Below are 22,766 nucleotides of genomic sequence, written 5' to 3'. Positions count from 1 at the left end.
ATAATTATCTAACATCAGTTTTAGAAGAAATTGAATCAGCCCAATTTAAACTCAGTGCGGAACGTGCTGGTCACGATACTGGTAGCAGCGTTGGCTATTGCTAAGGATGCTGGCAGTTGCCAGCTGGTCTACAAATGCTACTGAAACATCAGTTTTCCTGCTTCCTATAGCTGTGCTGCATCCTTTAAGTGGTGGGAAGAAAAACATAACCAGCGCTCATCAGCTTTCAGGCAGCACATGTAGAAACGAAGCTAGAGGAGCAGGGGCATCCCCGATGGGTTGGCACYGGGCTAAGCGCCCCGGGGCTGCAGCTGATTTGCATTAAAAATGAGAAGATTGCTCCTGCCTTTAGCTTGGCTGGGGGACGCGGTGGTGGCGGCAGCAAGGCCCAGTGCGGCTTGTTTTACCTTTGCCACCTCTGAGCGGTTGGGCGCTGGCTGGAACGGCTGTGATGGGCCGTGCCCTTGCCAAGGGGGCTGTGGGGCCGTGCTGGAGGGAGCCCAGCGGGATGCTTTTTGGGAGCCCACGTTGGGGTTTGCGTGTCCCCTGGCCCTCCGGAGTGGCTGGAGAGGGATGCAACCTTCTCTGGAGTTACCCTTGGCCTCGCCGTCCCGGTTCGGCCTCCCTGTTCCCAGTTTGAGACCTTGGAACCCCTTCCAAGGGGGTTCCAAGGCTGGTGTGTAGGTGGCCGGTACGCAGCCYGGCTGGTTACGTGCCTGCGAAAGCGGGGCGAGCTGTTCTACGCTGGTGCCCTCGCCGCGGYGATCGGTGGGGCGGGGGGCTGCCTGCCTTCCTCCCGTGCTCGCTCTGCCGAGGGCTGGGTGATCAGCGCCCCGCGCAGAAACCCTCCTGCGTTTTGTAGCCAGCTTAGTAGCGAAAAAAGAAAAAAAGAAAAAAAAAAAAAAAGGAACACCCCCCCAGCTTGTGCCTTTTCAATACAGATAACTGTTATCTCTTATAAAAGTCTACATAAGTGTAAGTAATTGCTTGCGCTTGGCTCTGTTACAGTGGAAAAGCTGTGATCAGCAAACTCGTATTGTGCTGTGCATGTAAGGGGAAGTTATCGGATGATATGGGGCCGTGTTGGAGTCGGTGCTCCTCGTCCTGTCTTTCCTAGCCTATTTACGCTCTTCTGCGAGGCTTTGAAAACTTAGCGGTGCCTTGGGAAGGGGAAGCGGGGCGGGGGGGAGGATCCCGCGTTGTGTGAAAGACACTGAGCAGAGCAAGTTTTGCCTGGATTGCCCTGAAAAAAAAAAAAAAAAAAAAAAAAAAAAAAAGAGAAAAAAAAAAAAAAAAACCCACCCCAGCCGTGATACACCAGTCCGCCCTCCTTTGTGCAGCGCTCGAGCCCCCCTCCGCCTCGGGGGTGATCGCTGGGGGCAGACCGCGGCTGCGCTCGCCTCGGCGAGGAGCGGCCGGGCGCTGTTCGGGGGCCGCCGGCCGGGACCCCCGGGACCCCCGGGCCCCCGCGCCCCGCCGGGCCCCCGCCCCGCGCCCCCCGCGCCGCCTTATCGCAGGAAGCGTTGCGGAAAGCAGTTGCTGCCTCTCCGCGTGGCCGGTTCCCAGGGCGGGCTGATTAACGAGCCTCCTCTCCCCCGTGCCGCCCGTCGGGCGGGGTTATTGCTGCGGGGAAAATACCAGCAGCCCCGCCGCGGTGCCTTTCTTTTCTCCCCCCGCCGCGTAAACCTAGAGAAAGCCTTTGCGATGGGCGGGGGGGGGTCTGTTTTCCCTTTGCCCTCTCTTTCTGAGGGTCTGGCTAAGTAGCTGTTTTTTAGTTACAATGCAGAAGAAAATTCTGATTCCTCCCGCTGCTGCGGTAAGTGGAGCAGGTAGAGCTGCTCTTCTCGGGGCGCTGCTCCTTTCTCGGGCACCTCCGGAGCCACTGCTGTTGACCTCGCCTTACCCGCGCTGTATTAGGCTGGGCGGTTCGTTTGGGAGAGAGAAAAAAAAAGTCCCTTAGATTAAGGGTGAGGTATCAGTGCGAAGTCTAATGTTTCATCAAACGAGCATCTTGGACTAGTCTGTGAGAAACAGTATTTCATAAAAAAAAAAAAAAAGTCTTCATGTCTCAAACCGGTGTTTTTCACTTCTGCTGTTAACAGCTCACCAAAGGGCGGCTTTAGCGTATTTCAGTGTTGAGCTGATCTGCGGTGGCTCAGTGTGCGCTGTGGGTATTCCAAGAAGCGCAGGGACTAGCATTCCCTTTGCAATATTAATCCTTTAATTTATTTGTTTCCAAATTGTGGTCTGCAGACACATATAATCAGGGTATGATACTGATCTGCAGTATCGTGTCATCCATTTAGGGATTTTAATTAAAAGTTTGATTTGAAGGCTGCACAGTGGTTCCCTGTTACATTTGAAGTTTGACAGTAGTCCGTGACCCAAAAACTTAGAAATGTTCATTCAAGAGAATTATGGTCCTAGATCATTTCATTTTGCTTTCATTTCATCCTGTAATTTTTTTCTCTCCTTTCAAACATGATTAAAAACAATGAGAAAGGAAATATTTGAAGTGATTTGAAAAGTTATTTGATTTTTATAAAATTACATGGTGTGATGTGCTCTATGTGCCAAACTGCAGACAGACTTTCAGCTCATAAATTAAGTACTTTTTTTTTTTTTTTTTTTTCTGGTTTAAGCCCACTGAGACTTCTGCCAGTTAGGTTTTTCTCTTCTGTGATCATCATGCATAATAGCCTGATGTTGCAGATACTTGCAGGAGCATAGAAAAACTGGTAGCATCATGTATGTGGTTTGATTTTTAATGTAAAGCATATTAAAGCATATTTTGTATACCAAAATATGTTACATAAAACTACTGCAGTATGTATTAAAACAGTCACTGGGCTCCTAACCAATCTAATGGGAATAAAAGAGGTGCATAATAATTAATACTTTAAAAAAACAAATTCTTTTCAAAAACAGAAGAAATAGATTTAAAAGAAAATACTTTAAAATATTTAACTTTAAAAAATAACACTTTAAGATTTTGATGATCTATATTAAGGCCTAAATCTACACAACTTGATGTAGTGTTTAATTGTGTTTATTTACCTTTCTGCTGCCAAAGTTTTAAGTAAAGTCACACTACAGCCCTGGTGGAAATGGCTACCTAAACACCTGGAACCAGTTTGTGGAAGTGATTAAACTGTCTTTTGCCAGAGGCTTCCTCTTCTGGTGCAGTGACACTATCTGCTCCATTTTACATTCCTCTCAAAGTTTTTTTTTTTTTTTTTTTTTAAGAACAGGAATTTGAAAAAATGTAAAAGAAAGATTGTTTTCAGTTTCCAATCTCTGGATGAATATAAAGTGGGAGAGGATGAAATCTGTTACTTCTAGAATATGTGATAAGCCAAAACAATTGGATCAGGGAACAAATCACTTGTGTAATTCTTTGTTTAAATTAGTTTTAAATTCAGAACAGGTTTTGTAAACTTCTTTTTTTTTCCCTTTACATACCTCAGGCAGTATTGAACTGATGAGCAGTACTTTAAAGAGGTTTTTAATGATTTTTAATTTAATTCTAGCTTTCATAAACCATAAAGAAAGCTTATTACCTAGTAAATAGAAAACATGGAGTGAAAACTAATGTGTATCAACATAAAAATGTATATAAGTACAAAAGATTATGTTGAGTTTTATAACTGCTTAATTAAGTGTGTATAGATATGATGTGTACAACCTGCCATTCAAAGGAAGACTCCTTCTTTTGATAAAACAACTGCGTTCAGTTACAGATCAGCATCTTTTAATAATTATTGCCTGGATTGTCACTTTTCAAAAATACAACTAAAATATAAACAATTTCTCCTAACCTCATTGTATTCGTATGTTGAAATCTTTGGTGTGCCAATTTAAATAATGATTACGACTGGTGATTTTTAAATTGCTTTGATTAAAATCTATGTCTATGTAAGTAACCATCACTACAGATAGTGCAGTAAATTTAAAATATGCTGTGTACTTGTTCCTTTTAGCTTTTTGAGGGAGTTGGCACAAAATTGTGTTATTTCATTAAATCAATAATGCATTGCATTTATTGGATGCTGTAAGGCAGAAATGCTAAGTGTTATTTTCAGATTATATAACAGTTACTATATTTTCCAAATATTCCCTAGTTGGGGTACTGTATTAAGACATGCTGATAGTATCTTCTTCTTTCCTCATTCTGGAATCCCAAACAGATTTATGATCCTGGTTTTCAAATTCTGGGACCTGCAAAATGTCGCATAAAAGTATTTATGTAACATGAGTGAAAATGTTGGGGGGAGGGAATGAGTCCAGCCTCGAGTCCTTCATGTCTTGAGCAAAAGCTATGTAAATAAGGATGTACATGTTCCAGTTAACATATTCATTAATTAGAGAACATTAAGAAAGTAAGACCCAATCTAGAAGACTTCTTGCAGTTAATCGTGGTTTTGCCTGACTAAAATCTACCTCTGATTTCTCCAGTGCCTGTTGCAATAAAGCCTGTAAGATACCATCAGACCACATTAGTGGAACTTTATGCTCACTCTTCACAGGCCTGAAGGCTACCAAAGGGGAGAGACAGTACAAAATCAAGACCCTAGACTGCAAAAAACAATTATTCAGCTGAGAACTATTACAAGAAGAAGAAGAAAAAAGTTGTCASTGCTGTGTCCTTTTAAGGTCAACACCAAAAAGAATCTTGTCAAGTTGACATAGGGAGATGACTTACTGATGTAACCAGAGCAAAAGAGATTAGCTATAAAAATAGTATTACATTTGTATTTGATAGAGTGACTTGTCCTAACAGCTTGCATAGTGGACCAACCGAAAAAAATGCACCAAGTTAGTTTCTGTGACAATGAAGCTGACAAATCACATGGAAATTTGATTGTGGCAATTCCCCTGGGTTCTGGAGCCTGCATTTTGCTATTTTTAATAGCAAAACTAAACTTGGGTAAATTGGGTCAAAATATGCCAGAATTTAATTTCATTGGAATCAGACTCCTTGATCTACCTGGTATAGAGGTAGACACAAACAGATAGGGCACTTCTAATAGTGGTGTTCTTTGTTAGTAGCATCTAGATGTGGGGATGAGGAAAAAAAATCTGGTTAGACCATCAGCATGCAAGTGAGATTTTCTTTTTGGAGGAAAGCAACCCAAAGGCAGACTGCTGTTGTGCTCACTTGCAGAGCTAGGTTTCCTKGTGGAGAGGAATGTATCACTTCCTATGACCAGTTCAGCACCTTTGCACATCTGGCTTCTGTCTGATATTGCCAGTTTTTGTTTGCATTTTAGATATGTTGAAAGTCAGTGTGAACTAATACTGTTCTATTCTGAACTCTAATGTAACATAGCCCACCAAAATGCACCTAGAAACCTAACTTCTGCTGTGTAATACAAAAGCTGTATATTATTAGCATATTTCACAGAAATATAGTTTCAAAGTATTTTAATGACAAGGGAGGCATTAAAATCCTCCCCGCCTGTTATTTAATGAATCAGTTTGCTTGCAATAATGATTTTATTTTTCTGAAAACAGTACTTCCATTTTCTGGCTGAACATTTTCTACTGAAATCTTTCTTTCCTCCTTTTTTTTCCCCTTGGTAAGTCTTTTTAACCACTTCCTCCTTCATGTTATGACTTATTTTAATTCCCTAACACCATTTGATAATTTTCCTTTCATTTCTCTCCGTCTTTCCTGTCCATTTGACTTTCTACCTATACGCTGGCAAGAAGACTGGAAAACTGGCGGGACTCTCATTGTAGAAGTGGAGGGGAGCATTTGGCGTGCGTGCAGCCTTCTCTCAGCCTCTAGCTGAGCACCGTCAGCAAGGTGATCTGGAGCGTGCTCCGCTGCGGTGGAAGTGCTCTCGGCACCCGTTACAGGACTCCCAGGCAGCTCTGTTGCAGCAAAGAAATGTCACCCAGCTTTCCTTTAGATTTTCTCAGGGTTGCCGTCTTGTTTGTGCTGTACCTACTTCGCGAGTGCAATCTCGAATCTCTGCATTTTTCACAAGCAGCAGCAAAAACGCCAACATGTTACCAGAAAAAAAAAAGAAAAGGGAGAAGCTTCATATGATATGTCAGACAGAAATGAGGTGCCAGAAAGGCCTGCCAAACTGTGGATTATCTAAAAGCACTGGTTATAGCGAACAGTATGTATCATAAATAAATACATATTAAATGAATTTCAGTGTAGCAGAAGGAAAAAGAGCAATAGTGATACATCATATTACCATGAAAAAATAAAAGTCACAGCAGCAAATGGCATAGTGTTTTACCCAGTAAACCAAAATAATGTATGAAAGTTGGTCAGACCCAAGTGAACCCTTGAAAAGCTTTTTAAGAATTATCGGGATTTTGTGGGTCAGTTTGACCACATGTGGCTTTGCTACTTAACATCTRCTATCATCTTTGCTTTTGTATTCTGCATTATAGTGCAAACAGAGGTGTTAAAACAGAGCGATAACATGGGGTAGCTCAAAGAGTTAGCAGGCAGACAGGTGGAGTATCTGTCCCCTTTGAACTCAGAGCAAAAGTTTCTSTTTTATTCAGTAAGATCAGCAGTAGACATCACCTTTTATGTGCTTGATCTCATCCAAATGGATTAAATTCAGTTGAAAACTGTAGCATTCAGCGTTGCAGCAAGCTCTATGTCTTTGGCAGAACAGCAGTTCGKTTTTTTGGTGACCAACAGCCAGTAGTTTTCGTGGCCTTTGGAATGGGGAAGTAGTCTGAAACTGCCTGTGCTCTGTCTAAATGTATTTACATCTCCATCTCTGTCACACTCAGGATCTGTATATAAGCTACTGAATTTGCATTTACTTTATCTGGGTTTTTTCATTGTTAAATGTAGCTCTGGTCGGATGTCTTGACAGGGCAGGATGGGGAACCCTGGATTACTGCAGTTCATGATACCTTTTCTGGGCATCTAAGCRGAGGACCAAAGAGTTGCCTTCTTATTGCCTTGTTCATGACTAAATTGCCTTAAAAATGTAGAAAGAAATGTTCAAAGCCTGTGCAGGCTGTGTCATAGTCTCACTATTCTRTATCAGTCAGATTCTATATCAGTCAGACAGACAGTTAATAAGTCTAAAAGTGCCTCTTTTTTGAAAACGCTTTCAGTGTGATACTGGTAATGKTACAACTGCTTCCTTCTGTGCAAGTAACACATTCTGTGTCTTGTATTTCTTCTGGAGGAGGAGAGACTTACCATTTTAAGATTATTTGCTTCAATGGAAATTCAGAAAGTCACGATGAAAATAAATACATTTTTAGAAAGGCATAGGGAAAAAGATTTGCTTTTTGTTTGCTTATTTCTGAGGAAAAGGTGTCCTTGTCATATATATATTTTAGGGAGAAATGATGAGGCTCTACATACTGTGAAGAAGTGGATTAGTGTGTATTGTCTTAAAGTTTTGTGGAAATTCTGTACAGTGGGCAATTCTCTGAACATCAACCACATTATATAATCCCTTTTATAAAAACACTCACCTTTATCCTAAAATTAGCTTTCTTTTTTATTATTATTATTTCTTTTGCCCTGACTGCATATGATAGAAGGATATTTCATAACCTCACGTTTTTGTCAGTTAAAGCCCTTTCTCTCATTTTCAGCCCAAATTTAACCGCGGATAGTCTATTTGTTCTTCTGCCAACATGATCCTAAGCTCTTCCCTCCCTACTGTTTACCTGCTGCTAGTAATTGTGTTGCTAGCCTAAATGAGCTGCACTTAGAATATTTATATAGAGGACAGCCCCATTTTCCCTATCTTCATTAATTTCAGTTAAAATTAATCTTTTCTGAACATCATAAATAGTGTTCTTAATGCAGTGTCATCAGGGACGTACATAATGACATTAATACATACCTACTTCTTCTAAATATTTGCCTGGCACATCATAAGGCCTTTTTCTGTGCATTTTATAGCTGTAATCAACTTTCAAGCTTTTTTTTTTTTTTTTTAATACATTACTCCTAGCTGATAAAGTCCCAGAGACTGTTRTTCCCAAACATGCACTCTTTTGTATTATTTTTCATCCCAAATCATGATGCAACTTAAAGTAGTTTTATGTATGATACCTCAGTGCTTCCTTTTTGAAGATAACGCGAAGCTTTGTTGTCACCCAGTTTCCTTTGTACTTTCTGCATAAACTCACTTGAGTATTTTTCTTGTTGGATCATCCAGGGTGCAGCTGTTTGAAATGAAGCTTTAGGCCRTGATGAACTAGTTCAAATGAAAAGAAGTGACTTGGGAATACAGTAGTAAAGTTTTAGTCTTTGCCTTATCATTTGGCTGCAAGACCAGGCCTCACGTCTTGGTGAACGTTGAAAAAGCAGTATGAACGTAGCCATGGTATGGCTGTGTTGGACTGGGAGTGGCTGATGTGTGGTGCCACTTTCCTGCCATCTAGCCATAGAACTTCCCTTCTTTTAATAATCTCATGTTTCAGTTAAGCAAAAAAAAGAAAAAGAAAAAGAAAAGAATGAAAAAAATGGCTGTATAAAGCAGAGCACAAAACTTCTCTTCAACATTGCTGAAATGTAGAGTGCTTATAGGACTCACAGGCCAGCAGGAGCAATTGAAGGTCAGGTACCACAACCCTGATCTGCTCAGAGGTGCCTGCGGTGCTCCCGACGTCCCTTCGCTGGTGTTTCTACTGGTGGAGTCTGAAGCGTGTAGGAAAATGGTGCTAAACCAGGTTTTCTGACAYGTAGTCAGGATGTTGCTGGCGTGTGCATTTCTGTCTGGGAGCCGGGAAATTGTCCTGTGTCCCACAGCTTAGATTTACACACGGWTTTCCTCAGGTAGCGAACCAAGTAAATGCCAGGCGCTCTGGTTCAAGAGCGCGGTGTTGCTCAAGTGTCGTGTGCCGATAGACACTGTTGCTTAATTGTTGAGTATTCATTTGAGAATTCATTTTCTGCCAGTGCATTTTAATCATTTTCTCACTTTAACCTTTGAATATTTGTAATTACAGGAAGCAGTTCAGCTGACAGTGAAGAGAGTCTCCTGTCTAGGGCTTYCTTGTGGGTTTACTACTTCCAGCTTGCAGAGCGTTGCTCTGGTGCTGCGAGCGTGCACAATGGTCTTCCTTTGGTCTCTTCTTGACGTCTAAACCATTGGCGTTTCCTCACTTCTTGAATCTCAGTTACARTGCTCGCATGCCAGCTCCAGAACAGCCTGACACAAACTTCCTTCTTGCCCTGTTCAAGGACTGACTTTGTGGGGCTGTGAATTTAYGGCAGAAAGTAAGGATTTTTAGGAACTTACTAGTAGCTGGTTGTGTGTCCTGAAGGACAAAAGTTGGCTCTCGGGGCCTGCGTGTACACTTAAATGTATGTACTTGCCACATGAAATAAAGTCCTAGACTTTGTACATCCTTGCTTTAGCTAAAATCAAGTCATATCTTTCTTTTCTTCGTCACACTTTTTACGATGAATGTGATCAAAATCAACGTGTGCCAAACTTCTTCCTATTTTTCTATTGCCCAYACCTGTCTTTAAGAAGAGGAGAAAAAGAAAAAAAGTTTATTTCTTTAAAAAACTTATCAAAATCCAAAGAAGTCTTGAAACTCTATCTGTTCAACTCGCAAGGCAAGTGAACCACTGGGTCTGTGGCATTTAATCTTTTTATTCTGTTACCTGCTGCAGCCTTGCTGTTTCTCAGCATTTCATATGAACATCTGTTGCAGGTTTTTGTTGTTTATTTTATTTTTTCAGGAAGTTTCTAAAGTCCAGTCTATCTATAATGCATCCTCAAATTTCCTCAGATCTTATGTCTAATTCTCTTCCTGTACTTCTAGTGATTAACCGTCATGATTCAAATCGAAACATAATGAGACATTAGGCATCAATATGTCAAGCTGTTAGAAAGAAGCAAGGGAGATGGTAATTTTTAGCAATTTTACAGGCTAATCATCAAGTGTATGTACGTTGCCTAGATTACAGCATACTGTAAGATTACACAACTACTCTTTAACTATCTCAGGTGTCAGTACTGTTCTAGGTAGGCAAAGTTGAGTTTGGGCTAAACCAGCCGCGTTTTTTCTTCTGGGATTTGCAACTTCTAGGCCACCAGTGCTTCCAGTAGCTCAGCTCAGGAAATTAAAACTAGTTGCTCTGTCTGTACGCTGTATTGCAGTCATGACTTCATAAGCAAACCTGCAGAATAAGAAGTGGCATCATTTTTGTGGAGTCCTCTCTGTTCGGTGACAGCACTACTGGGTTGGTGCCTAACCTTTAATTATCCTTAATGCTGTGAGCATGATAAAGTCCTAATTCAGGGACTGAAGTGAATCAAGCATGCCATCTTGTGAGCAGGCATAATGGGAGGAGTGTGTAGCTTCCACTGTACATGTATGAAGACCAAGTGTCRTGCGGGTAGGCGCTGGATGTCATTCCAGATATGAAGAAGACCCAGAGCTGCAACAACTTGAAGTTACAATAAGATGGGAAAGTATTAACTAGCTCACAAATAACACAGCTTTCTGGTTATTGTAGTCTCTGTTCTTTATGTCCTATATGCATCTATTCACTCATCTTGTTATCCACATATAAATGGTTATAAGAATGTCTTACAACATTAAGATTTTTTATCAGCATGATCTTGGGCTGTTCTCATTACTCACAAGAAGAGAAACCTTGGACAAGTTATGAAGATCATTTCCAATTCCTGTCATGTATTCTCTCAATACATACTGCTTAACAAAAGAATTGTTTAGGAGATGCTTAAATTTAATTGGCTCTGATTTCATCTCTGTCTTCTTGTAAAGTGAGGCATCTTTTTAGCATAAATCCAGTTGTACCAGATTTCAAGGGATAAGAAATTTATAGCCAATGCTAATCCCTAAAAAATGACTATAACTATTGTGAAACATTCTCTGCAGCAATATCACAGTTTTCAGGTCCTGTATCAGTTAATCAAGTAATTTTAGAAGCTGGATTCTCTCCTGATTGCTAATGGTACAAAGATCACTTTTCCAGCCTTATGTCTTGTGGTTTATCAGATCAAGCTATTACAGGAGTAATTACTTACTCTTGACTAGTCCCATTTTGGGAAGAATCTGCACACTGATGTGTAGATGAAACATTTATCTCTTGGGTTGTTTTAAATAACAATTGGGGATGTTCTGAAGCTGTTCCTAGATTGGAAAATTAGAAGCAGCCCTAGCTCGGATTGATTGGCGTGGAGAAAGAAAACAGCAACAGATTATTGATTGGCCCGCAGCTCGCTGAGCAGGATGACACGATCTGTACTCAGCCAACTGGCTTGCATTTGCCAGTCCTTTTATTCAGTTGTGGTTATCTTGCCCCATCTGTGTTGGACTCTCAGCTTCTCCACCTAATTGGCTAGGTTAATTTGTAGCCCACACCTTCAGATCTCAGGTACATCCCAAATTCCTTTGCACAAGTTGCAGCATTACTTCAAAGAAGGTGCTGTTGTAGCCTCTGCAAATAATTTTGGGACTTTTTTTAGACTCAGAGATGCCGATGAACCCAGAAATTGCTTTAATAAGTTGCTTTCTTTGTAAGTGAAAACACAGAGAAGGCTTTCTGTCTCTTGTGGGATGTATCTCAGTGCAGCAAATCAGCCCTACATCATTACTGGATACTTCTTAAAACAGGTGAGATACCAGATTGGGCATTGAGGTGGTAAGAAGGCAGCTCTGAGGAGGAAGACAGAAAATATGTGGTAAGGCTCTCTTGTGTATAGGGGATTTTTGAGAGTGGAAGTATTGGTGTAATCTGTGGCTATACCTCTATTTAAATTATTTTTTTAGAAAAAAAAATTTCTAAAGGAGCATATAGATGTGTTGTTAATGGAAACCAGATATAGCTAATGTTTGACTTGTTTGAAAATGTATTTTCCGTGGGGAAAAACTACTGTCCACTTTTGTTTATTCTCTGCAGACTGCAGATTTCTACTCACCTCCTGTCAGTATTGACTAGCTAGAGTTACAGTTTCCGTCTATATATCACCATGTGTGGATTCTGCAACCTGTGTTGTCCTTGCATTTGTGGAAATCACATATTTAGCGCTCAGAAAAAAATCAATTTTTGTATGTACTTTATGATCTTGGCAAATTTCCAAGGTTTAAATTAAATTTCCGATGTCTGTATGGTAGAGGCTAATGTGAGGGCTTTTGGCACTACCTCATCATGCAATAAAGAATCAAAGCCAGTAGAGTAAGAAATCTTCTATCAAAAGCTGAAAGCTAGATTTATAAAATCACTTATGCAGGCATTATGAGATTTTCCCATGGAAAGTTTATGTGGGAGTTGGGCAAAAACTGATTCAGGAACAGCATTGTTCGCACTATATATATTCATCCAGCAGTCAACAGGCGGCAACTGGCGTCCCTTGCCAGTGCTGAAGGGACACCAGCGCGCGCTGCGGGAAGCCGCTGCAGAGTCTCGTCAGCAGAGTCTCGAGGAGTCTCCTTATTCTGCACCCCTCGTCCGCATCTCCCACCGCCGTTGAAAGGCGTTAAATAGGAATGACTCCTGTAGTGAATACATAGGCTGTATTTGATTCTTACGGTCATCTCAAAAGCAATTTTCTGTTTTGAAGCAGTTTCATAACAAATCATTACACTGAATGCATTGCAAGAGTTTTTTCCATCAGTGTTTTTACTTAGTTCCTCAACTTAAAAAGTAACATAAAAGAGAGAGAAAAGGGGCAAATGATAGACCCTTCACAGTGATTCTATTTTCAGTTACTTTGACCTTTATTTATTTTCTTTCTTTCTTTTTTTTTTTTTTTAAGAAGGTGGCTCTGTGTTTCTTCGTTAGCATGAGGACTGTATGATACAGTAGAGATTCTTTGCTAGTTAATAGGGATGATTTCAAACACAAGGTAGTTCACCACTGCTTTGGCTGGTGCTAATACTGGGTTCCAACGTCAGCTCTCTAATTTCTGACAAATGGCCAAGATTTCTTGAATAGGCACAGCTTTCTGTTTTGTGTAGGGAACACACAATCCACTCTTTTGTTGTAGTTGCCACTGCTGTTGTTTCTCCGCTATTCACAATGGAGAGTGGGGTTATTTGTGCCGAGTGGAAAATCGGTGCCAAAATCTGACTTGCTTTTATTTAATGTGATGTTAATTTTTGCAATAGATGTAAAGAGTGTAAGAGTTTGCAGTATGGATCCCCCTGCATCCTGACCTCCAAGACAAGAGGGCATAATTATCTGTCACAGGCATATCAAGATGAGAGTTTACTGGATGATTCAACCCAAATGTATAGAAATTGTTTATATAGAGATTGCCAAACATTTTCTATTACTTTTTATCTAAATTCTTGAGTATATTACTAAATAAAATAGTTYGTGTTTGGAATGTGTGGCTGTGGGATATATGGAAACTCACAGCATGTTGGGAAGAAGAGTTAGAATAGGAGAATATAATAGTTTTATAAACTTTATGTGAATATAGGTACATCATATATAGACTCAAGATTCAATTTGCTGATCAAAACATCCAAATAACTTTGGATTTAATAATGTCAGCAATATATGCTAATATATGGAAATTTAAAAGCGTGGAGCAATAGTAGCTAGCCAGGTTACCTACTAGGATAGGTACCCAAAGCCAAAGTCTGCTTTGATGTAAGTGAGCTCAACTCCTGGTGCCCTCGGTTGCCCTGTCTTACCCATATGACTTGTGTCAAAAAATCCGTGCCGAAAGTTTCCAAAAAAAAAAAAAAAAAAAAGACTTGTGTTCATCTTGTTTCTAACCTGGCTGGAAAAATTCTGCAATAGTGCTCTTTCAGGTGGTGTTTTAATGTTGCTGTTGTTATTGCTATTCCAGCCTCTAGTCTTCTTCCTTCTTACCCTTTTTTTACTTTTGATCCATCTAAAATTTCAGCCTTGTTTCAGCTGTTTTGTCCGCCTCTACTTTTGAAGTTTTCTGGAATGCCAGCCAAAACCATCTTCTTTTTTCTGTTCCATCTGCTCCCCTTCTCCCTAATATTTTTTGCTTGCATTTGACTGAAGTTTTGGGCAAAGTAACTTTGATGCTTTTTTCTAATACAACAGATCTCATCTAGCAGAAAGTAACCGTACGTCTGAGTTGTGCCTCTCTCAAAGTCAGTGGGGCTTTTGCCATTAGCTTCAAGGGAAAGAGGCTCAGCTCACTGTATACTTAATGCAACAGAACAAACGAGTCACCTGTATCCCTGCCTGATTGCTACTGCCTCCGAACTGGGAGGTCACCTTCGTTCTTTCCTCTTCATCTCAGCATGGCGCCATGCTTGCTGTTGCCAAAACACTCAGCTGAGATTCAGTTCTGAGTCACTTGCAAACCCTAAGCTCTCATTGTCTTCAAAGGACATTTGGATTAAAAAGAACTCTAGTTGACTCTCTGGCTGAAAAGACGTTGAAGCAGATGAGATCGCCACACCTAGAGGAAGAGGTAGGATAGTCACTGGTGGTTTACCACGAAGACTGGATGAGTAGGGGGGGTGTGACAGACCTACCAACAGCCTGGAGGATCTTCAGTTGCAAGATTGAGGGACAGTGCCRCTCCAGTGAAAAGCAGCAAATTCAAAATGCTGCAGATATTTGCTTTGATCAGTTCATAGTTAGACTGTAAAACCGATAGCTACAAGATATCACTGATACTAGGATCATCATAATGTTCAAATAGATATTGGACACTTTTATGAGAAGCAGGGATATATGGACTTATGTAACAACAACTTGTGGAACATAAGTAAGAGATAGTTGAGGAATATAAAAGCTTCACACTTTAGAAGGTAAGCCACTGTCTAAGTGTTGAGGATTAGGAGGGATTTATTTTTCACAAAGGTAGGTGATTCTGCATCTGTCCAACRGCAGTTCAACCTTCTTGGAAGCATCTGGTGTTGGCCACTGTCCAGGCCAGAATACCAGACTAAGTGAACCTGTGGCCTGATCTAATGCAGAATGCTCTACAATCCTACAAAGTGGAACCATATCAAATTAATAGAATTACCAGAAAATTCAGTAAGGATGGTGAGGCAGTGTCTCTCATAGGAGGTGTCAGTACTGGAATAAATGAGTTATTTGATTGCAGTAAGCAAATCAAGCTGGATTCTCTCTGCAGCACAATAACAACAGATCGGGAGTATACAAAGCAGCACCAATGYGTAAAACTTAAACTACCTTTACTACACAAAACTGAGTTTAGATACATGCAGGACAGAGAAGCAAAGGCACAATATTCGTGAAAGTGTGGCCTTTTTATGCTATTTTGGAGACTAATTTACATACAAATAAAATGTCAGCTTATCTCATAACTGTCATGATAAATTGTAGCATTTAGACTTTTGCACAAGGTACTCTTTCTGTACCTTGTTAAAAAAAAGATCTTGGCCTTTTACCAAACACTAGGTTGATGCTCTGTCCACTGAAGTACATATACGAGAGGGAAATGGCCCTGGAAGTCGAGATAAACTAGATTCAGTTGCTTGCAAAGAACTTGCCTGCGTRTAACCTTGAACATATTTTTGTATCTCTCTGTAGATCATTTTATTCATCTGTAAAATGGCAGTAACAATAATTTTCCTGTTTCACTAGGTTCTTTGAAGTTTAATAGGTTGTTATGTTTATAGAGTATTTTTAGATGCTTGATTAGAAGCCAGGGGAAAACAATCTTTGCCTTCTTATGCTCCCCTGTTGTAGGACTGAATGACCATGGAGGTCTGGTAGGGGTAGGAGGAAAACTTCTGTAACAAGCCAGCAGCAAGTTGGGGTGGTCAAGCACCATGATAAAAGAAGCAGTTTTGGATCTCTGATTTTGGTTGAGAGATCCCATAATAGTCCATCCCACATGGCTTCTCCAGGCAAATCACCTTTCGACTTCAGTTTCTTCTGAAAGTGACTGCATGATTACCTGGCAGTGAGCTTAAAATGAAATAAGTGCCTGTAAGTAGGTTCAAACAATCTATTTTGAAATGTGACTCCTAAACKCTCTAAAATGAGCAAGTTATCTACTTTAGTCTGTAGAAAAGGTTAGATTTATTCCAGTGGTTACATGACTACTAATATGTACTGTGCTCTGAAGCATATGGTAATAGAAAATATAGTTTTGAATTAATTTGATGTGAATTAGTAAGCGATTTATTTGCTGAGAGTTGTTTGAGAGTGATGACATTTTCTGTCTCAATAGGATTTAAGAAGTCCAAAAGTGCACCTTTAGAGATCTGAGAATGGTCAATGTTGGGAAAGTAAATTTAAATAGGAATGAGCATGACTGAATGTCTCTTTTTTTTTTCACTTGCCTCTTTGTCATAAAAAAATTTGCAAAAAGCTTTTGGTAAATTGGTGGYCAGAGACTAAACTGGAGAGTCTGAAAATGCAGAAGTGGAAGAGAAGGGGGTGCAAACAATAGCATTTTGCCTTTTTGCTTTAGCACTCTTCTGTCTGTAAAATGTATAAGGCATGAATATTTCCTTGYGTTTTCTAGACTGATTAAGCTATCCTGATTTCAGTGGAGCAGGCAGGCTGGAATATCAAGTAGATACATTTTTACCAAACAAAATGTCTGATCTGTCTGCCAGATTTTACTAATGCGAGGAGACCTGCTCTACTCTTAAGCCATCGTATGCAGTGAGGATTGACCATTCAGCTGTATGGTTTGTACAAAAATGTGTAGAGCTTAAAAAGGACTTTGTTATTAGTCTACCAATTTTCTTAGAGCTGAGACGTTGCTCATCTTAGAGCCTTCTTGTGCAGTGCGCTTGGAGAAGATGTTGCACAGAGGGGGGAGTAGTCTTGTTGAGGAGCGAGTTGCTTGTAATTCAGTTTATTCTGCCCTCCCTTGGTTAAGGCCTGATTCTTGAGTTCCTTACAAAAAAGTGTCTAGTGTTCTCCTCCTTGCCCAGCAAGACCACATGCCAGCTGTTCCCAGCGATGCTTGCTCTGAGAACCATAAGGCAAAGCTGGGAAAGAAATGTAGTGTATGACTGCTTCCAGCTCTGTGTCATGGCTGAAGGTGGCCGGTGTTGGATCTGGTGTAATCTTTGTACACTTGTTTCTTGCTATTTCGTTGTTAAAGCATTCATGAAGGAGGTGGAAAGCTGGGAGCTTTAGCCGTTCCTGTACTGTTGTCTCCCTTGTCTTGGGGTGGCTTGCCTGTAATGTAAAGCTGGGAGCGAAATTTGAAATTTGTAAATTTGAAAAATGAGGGCAGCGTAGGGCAGTTTCATCTGGAATATCCAGTGTACTTAACAGATTTTTTTTTCTGAGAAATACTTAAATTAGAAAACATATTCAGGCTTTGAAGTTGGGGTTGTCCTGATTAGCTTGTTGACTTTCTTGTTCTGCGCCCTACAGATCTGGGCCAGCCGAGGCAGACCGCTGCGGAGGGCTGGGTGCAGAGTGGGCGCCAAGGGGAGGGAGCTTTCCCTGAAAACAGTTTTCTAGAAAATTACCCTCTCAAGACGGGAACTTTCTAGCTTTAGAGCATTATGACTACTTCATAATTACATAAGGGAAGAGTGGGGAAGATGTAGGTAGGAAGACTTCAGATCGTGTCAGACTTCATACACTTGGAGAGAGACAGACACTTTGGACACTTAGGAGATTTTTTTGTCTAAAGTACAGCAGACAGTCTTTGTAGCATATTTATGTGTAATGAGCTGGGTTTTTTTGTGTGTCTTGTTTTTTTTTTTTTGCTGTGAAAGAAAAAGAAAAAAAAAAGAGAGAAATTATAACCGTAGCAGTGTTTTCTCGTGCAGCTATAGTGAATATCCTGAGATCTCACATGATCAGCTGTCCTGATGGGGTGGAGTGTGGGAAGGTGTCAAAATAAGTCTCTCCATTTTTTTTTCTTAAAAGGGAAAGCCAGATGAGTGCCAAAAGCCCTGTTCTCTTCTGTAGCCCTGCAGTAACAAACTACGTGAATGTATGTTATTAAGATGATAAGATTAAATTTCTAGCTTCTAACATGCTATCACAACAGTAAAGGGGGAAAAAAGATCTTGAAAAAAATTATGAAAATTAGACTGATGGTCTCTTTTTAATAATAAGATCACTCCCAACCCCAACAGACAGTGTAGGCTGAAATTCCACAGGGCTTTTTTTGTGGTCCTGATGATTTTAATAATACTTTGTGCTATGTAACACCTTTCATTAGAGGATCACAAAGTGCTTTACAGTCACTAATTAATTAAGCCTCACAACACTCCTGTGAGATAGGTAAGTATTAGACATCTATTAAGCTGAGACAGCAAGAGTTAATGATTTTTTTGCTGCATTATTCTGGCAAAAATTATTGATGTTTAAGTGCAGTATGTGCATGATATGTTTGTGTGTGGGTGTGYAATATATATGAGTGTATAAGTATTAATTTTACTATCCCTTAACAAAGAGATCCTACTTCAGCATGTCRAGCATAAATGTGTATTTTCATTTAACTTTTTGTTGCTGCAGTGTATTCATGGATAACATCAGTGTTCAGAGACCTTTGGCTCAATTTGCTGTTTGTCTGCTTGTGCATCTACTTGTGCAAACATTAGTCAGTGGCGTATCACAAAGTTCAGACATCTTTCTAAATGTGTTATTCTGTTAAAAAAAAGCCCATGACTAAGACCTGGCCTAAACCTGCCGCACAAGCATAAAGCAATTAGCTTATTCTTGCAGTAGGCTTTGATGACAAATCACCACTTTCAATAAAAATAATGAGGGGCAACAGTGACCCATTGTGAGAGCTGGTGATCAGCAGATAATTAGCCAGCATCTTCACCAGGCATAAGGAGCCATCGATTATCAGGACTTGCCCTTCCTATTTTACAAGAGAATACTGGAGTCACTATGGTAATTCGTTATCCTTGAGTGACAGGCTGATTTTAGCAGGAGCTTCCACCTTCTGCTTCCAGGGATTCGCTGATGTGGGCAGCTGCTGGCCAGAAGAGCTTGCGTCCTCCAGTTAGGTGGATCGCGCAGAGTCACCCTGTCTGTTTTTGAGGGAAGTGGTGCGTAACTGCTGTTATTATTTCCACATTAAAGTATTTGAGGGTGATCATATCATGTAAAACAAACCTACATGTTTTAAAGCTAATGGCAACCTAATGAAAATACAATACTAAACCCCCTGGATTATAGAAACCAAGGATGGGTTCTGCAGCCTGTCTTTTGCTGAGGCGTTCCCTGAGCTCAGGAAGTCGTTTTGTTTGCACCAGGCTTCGTAATTCTTCTTCTCTTTTGAAAAGTCACCATTTCCAGTGATGAAAAGATAGTTCAGGCCCCATGTGTGATCAGCCCTTGGCCTCTTTGCTAAACAGCTACCAAACTTGCTTATTACTGTGATGGTGTTTTTGAGATGTGGATACGTGCCCACTAACAACTGAACTGATACCACTAAATTCATTTTAAGAGGGATACRAGGCAGCCAACAGATGATAACTTTCAATTGCTGACAGCAGAGCCGGGATTTGAACAGGTTATTTGTATGCCGTTATCAGTCCCCTTAGGCCAGTTCAGTTCTGTACAAAGCGCAATACCTATATATGGATTTTTAAGGTGCTCCCCTCTTGCCTTGTCCCCCAGCTTTTATCCAGCTAGGTTTCCATGCTTACTTTAAACTTTTTTTTTTTTTTTTGTGAACCTCACATCTGAAATAATTTTTGTCTCTCTTTCTCTATGTGTGTGTGTGTGTGTATGTGTGTGTGCATTTGCACATGTGTCTGCAGAAAGGGACATAACATTTCTTGTGCTTGACTGAAGCAGAGAACAGGGGCTCTCTGTATAGTGCCCACTAATAGATGCATGTGAATRTAAAATAGGAATAATAATGTTTTTAGTTAAAAAAGCATACTGTGAATGCATAATTTAGGAAGGAAAACCTTTTCTTTTGTTCTGTTTTGCAGATATACAGATCAGCTCTCAAAATGTCTTCTGTGTCTTCCGTGCATCTTCTAAGACAATTGCATTAGCCCGCCTGCTAGTTGACTAATAGAATTAATAATTGTAAAAAGCACTCTAAAGCCACATGCCTTATGAAGTCAATGCTGGGTATGATTTTACAAGTATGTGATCCATTTTTTTCAAGTGAAATTGTTAACTGAAAACGTTCTTGGCACACAATAAAACATTGTGCAATCTGTTATTTGTCTTAGAGATAATAATTTCAGAGTGGCTATATTCTTTCAATATCTAACTTATGACTTGTGAGGGAATGGTTTCTTCGATTTAGGAGTATTGCAAATGTAGTTTTATTTACATAATGTGTCTCTGAAAAATGATAGTGGTGGAATTCCAGTGACAAAAAAACCCACTGTGTCTTTTCTTACTGTCCCATTGAGTGGATATCAAACAAATAAATGACAGATGRTTTTTCAAAAAATAGAGTGAAAAAGGGGTGAAGATACTTTTAAATTCAACTTAAGAAAGTTTTGGTATTTAAATGAATGTTATCTTCTTTCCTTTCTTTCCCCAACTGTAGAATACCTCATTGAAAAGTTCCATTAGGCAAATATGAGATTTTTATTCTGTTTAMACGCAGACCCACAGACGTATCAGGAGAACTTGAACTGAAGTATCTAGATCTGGAATACTGTCTAGTTACACTGTATACATTCTACATTTTTCTTTACTTTGCTTTATAGGGATTTCTTTTTCTGTCTTTCTCTCTGATTTTCTTCTATCAGTTGCCATGAAGGTAGCAAATTGTCTCTAAACTTCCTTTATCTGCCAAAAATATCTGTAACAAAAACATTTTAAAACATYGCATATAGTCTTTTTTAATTCTGACTGAAGTAACAACCATGATATTTCCTTTCTTGATTTCTGAAGACTCCTTTCTCTATCCGCTAACTGCCATGAATTGTATGGTTTGGGATGTGTAACCAGATTACAAGAAGAAAAATACAGACTTAGGTGAACACCTACCAGATACGCTCACCCATATTTTTAGTGTATGTTAACCAAGAAGATTCCTGAAGCTCCACAGAAGAACAGTAATGTTAAAAGGCTGAGGCCGGTCTCTATGCCTTGAACTGTATACCTGTGTATGTGCTTTTGATGGGCTGAGTTTGTACTGAACAATTCTATTATTACCGCAGGAAATCTTCTTTTTCTCTTAGTTCTGAGTGACTTCATAGTTCAAGTTAGCGAGGGAAAAAAAAGTGAAATTCAGTGCATACTGGTAGGTGTGATTGACATTAAAGAGGAGAAGGCACTTGGTTCCCAAGCATGTATGCCTTCTACAGTAAGGAATCGCAGTAGGCATTTAAGAAACCTATTAAGAGCACACGGAGTGTCAACATTTGTGTAATGTGAGCTGGCTCTCTGTGTGAAAGCAGCCTCGCTGTAGACGATGCTGCCTGTGGATCAGCTCAACCACAAAGACAACAGAGCCAACCCAAGACACAAGTTGAACACTTCCCCTAAGAAGTTGTCTGTTTTTATCAACATAGCATACAGTGCCCTTTCATGTGGAGCAGATGTAAATAAGAGGATGTGCAGACGCCAGTTCATTTATTTTTAACCTGCGTCCCCGGCCGTACTTCTCAAAGCACAGTTTTGAGRAGGCCATTCTCAGCTTTTCAAGGTCTGGATATAGTGGCACTGAGAGCACATCAGTGGTGCTCCCAGATCTCCAGGTGCTCCTCCATTCACAGGGCAGTAGGTAGCATCTCCACACRCACCCGGCCATGGCTGGCCTGGGAAGGGAGGCTCAGGCTTCGTTCTGCAGCTCAGCTCTCGCATGTGGTGCTGCGATCTGCTGCCACCAGTCCACATGCGATTCAGTGAAAGGAAACATCCCTCACTGCATACAGCACTGGCAAAGATAAGAGCACAGAAGAAGTTGTAGCACATCTGTCTTCTGCACATAGCTAGCATGTGAATGCAAATGGGTCAAAATAGCTGGTGAGGAACATCAGATCCAGAACCTGGAAGTGGAGAGTGTAGGGAGGTTTCATACTTTTTTCTTCCAAGAAGACTGAGGGAGGTGAAGATAGGTAGTGAATCAGGAATTAGCTTTCTACCTGTATATGCTGATTATTTGATCTTTCATAATAACCACTGTGCAGCTAAATCATCAGTGGCACACTGCTTCTTTCTCTCTGATCCTTATTGCTGTCCTATCCAAGCTTTCTTAAATAGATTCTGAAAGTGTACCTGCACACTTGGCAGTCGGGGCTCTCCCTGGAACGACGACTGAGCAGAGGAGCATGGAGCAGTTCTGCTCCATGTGGATTCCAGGTGTTTTCTGGGTAGATCCCTGCTCAGCAACACAGCAATGTCAAATGTCTGGATTCAGGCCTGTAAAATTTTATTGGCAGTGGGTTACTGAATATAGTTTCTTTCGTTTGGCAAATAGAACTAATTATATGAATAATGGACTGTGGGGCCAGACTCTAGAATTTCCGTATAATCCTGTTTGAAGTTTATGGGCAGTAGGAGGGGGAGCTTTTGTTATGGAGAAACTGATACCTGCTTAGGATAGATACTTTGTCTAAAACCTCAAAGTCTGCTAAATCGGTTTCCTTCATAATAACTTGTTTAAGTGCCCCTAGCTATGCCTTTTAGATATATTTCTGCTAAGCTACATTATATGTAGTTGTGCAGTGTACAGATATTAGACTGAAAAAGTTTATTTTTCCTCTTAGTACTTAAATTTTTTTTTAAATGAAGCATTTAGTTTAAATTATGTCTACTATTAACTGACTGTTATTTTCAGAAAAGATAATGAAACCTATGATGCACTTACTCTGGTGGAAGTGTTTTCATAGGCTTTGCAGTTCTCTTTCAATTGAGGTCAGTCTCAGTGTGACTTTTTTTTAAATAAAGTTCCTGKTTT

General features: G+C 40.3%; 1 protein-coding gene across 5 annotated transcripts in view; it reads left to right on the top strand.

Moving 5' to 3' along the window:
- Positions 1–22,766, top strand: part of TRPS1 (transcriptional repressor GATA binding 1) — a 211,430-nt gene that overhangs the window by 13,333 nt on the left and 175,331 nt on the right. For 2 of the 5 annotated variants that reach the window (XM_085311024.1, XM_085310697.1), the window contains exons 1-2: positions 14,349–14,393; positions 19,831–19,989. In XM_085311024.1, coding sequence (XP_085167150.1) covers positions 19,953–19,989 — 37 coding nt within the window. In that variant the 5' untranslated portion in view covers positions 14,349–14,393; positions 19,831–19,952. Of the gene's footprint in view, positions 1–14,348; positions 14,394–17,845; positions 17,868–18,912; positions 18,937–19,830; positions 19,990–22,766 lie in introns of those variants that run through there. The other 3 variants (XM_085310778.1, XM_085310860.1, XM_085310945.1) reach the window with 3 other exon arrangements.

This window comes from Rhea americana, unplaced genomic scaffold (genome assembly GCF_003343005.1).
Source record: "Rhea americana isolate MKP2758 unplaced genomic scaffold, rheAme1 scaffold_0, whole genome shotgun sequence".
Classification (NCBI taxonomy): Eukaryota; Metazoa; Chordata; class Aves; order Rheiformes; family Rheidae; genus Rhea; species Rhea americana.
Note: the sequence above shows the minus strand (reverse complement) of the source record. Positions and strands in the feature narration are given on the sequence as shown.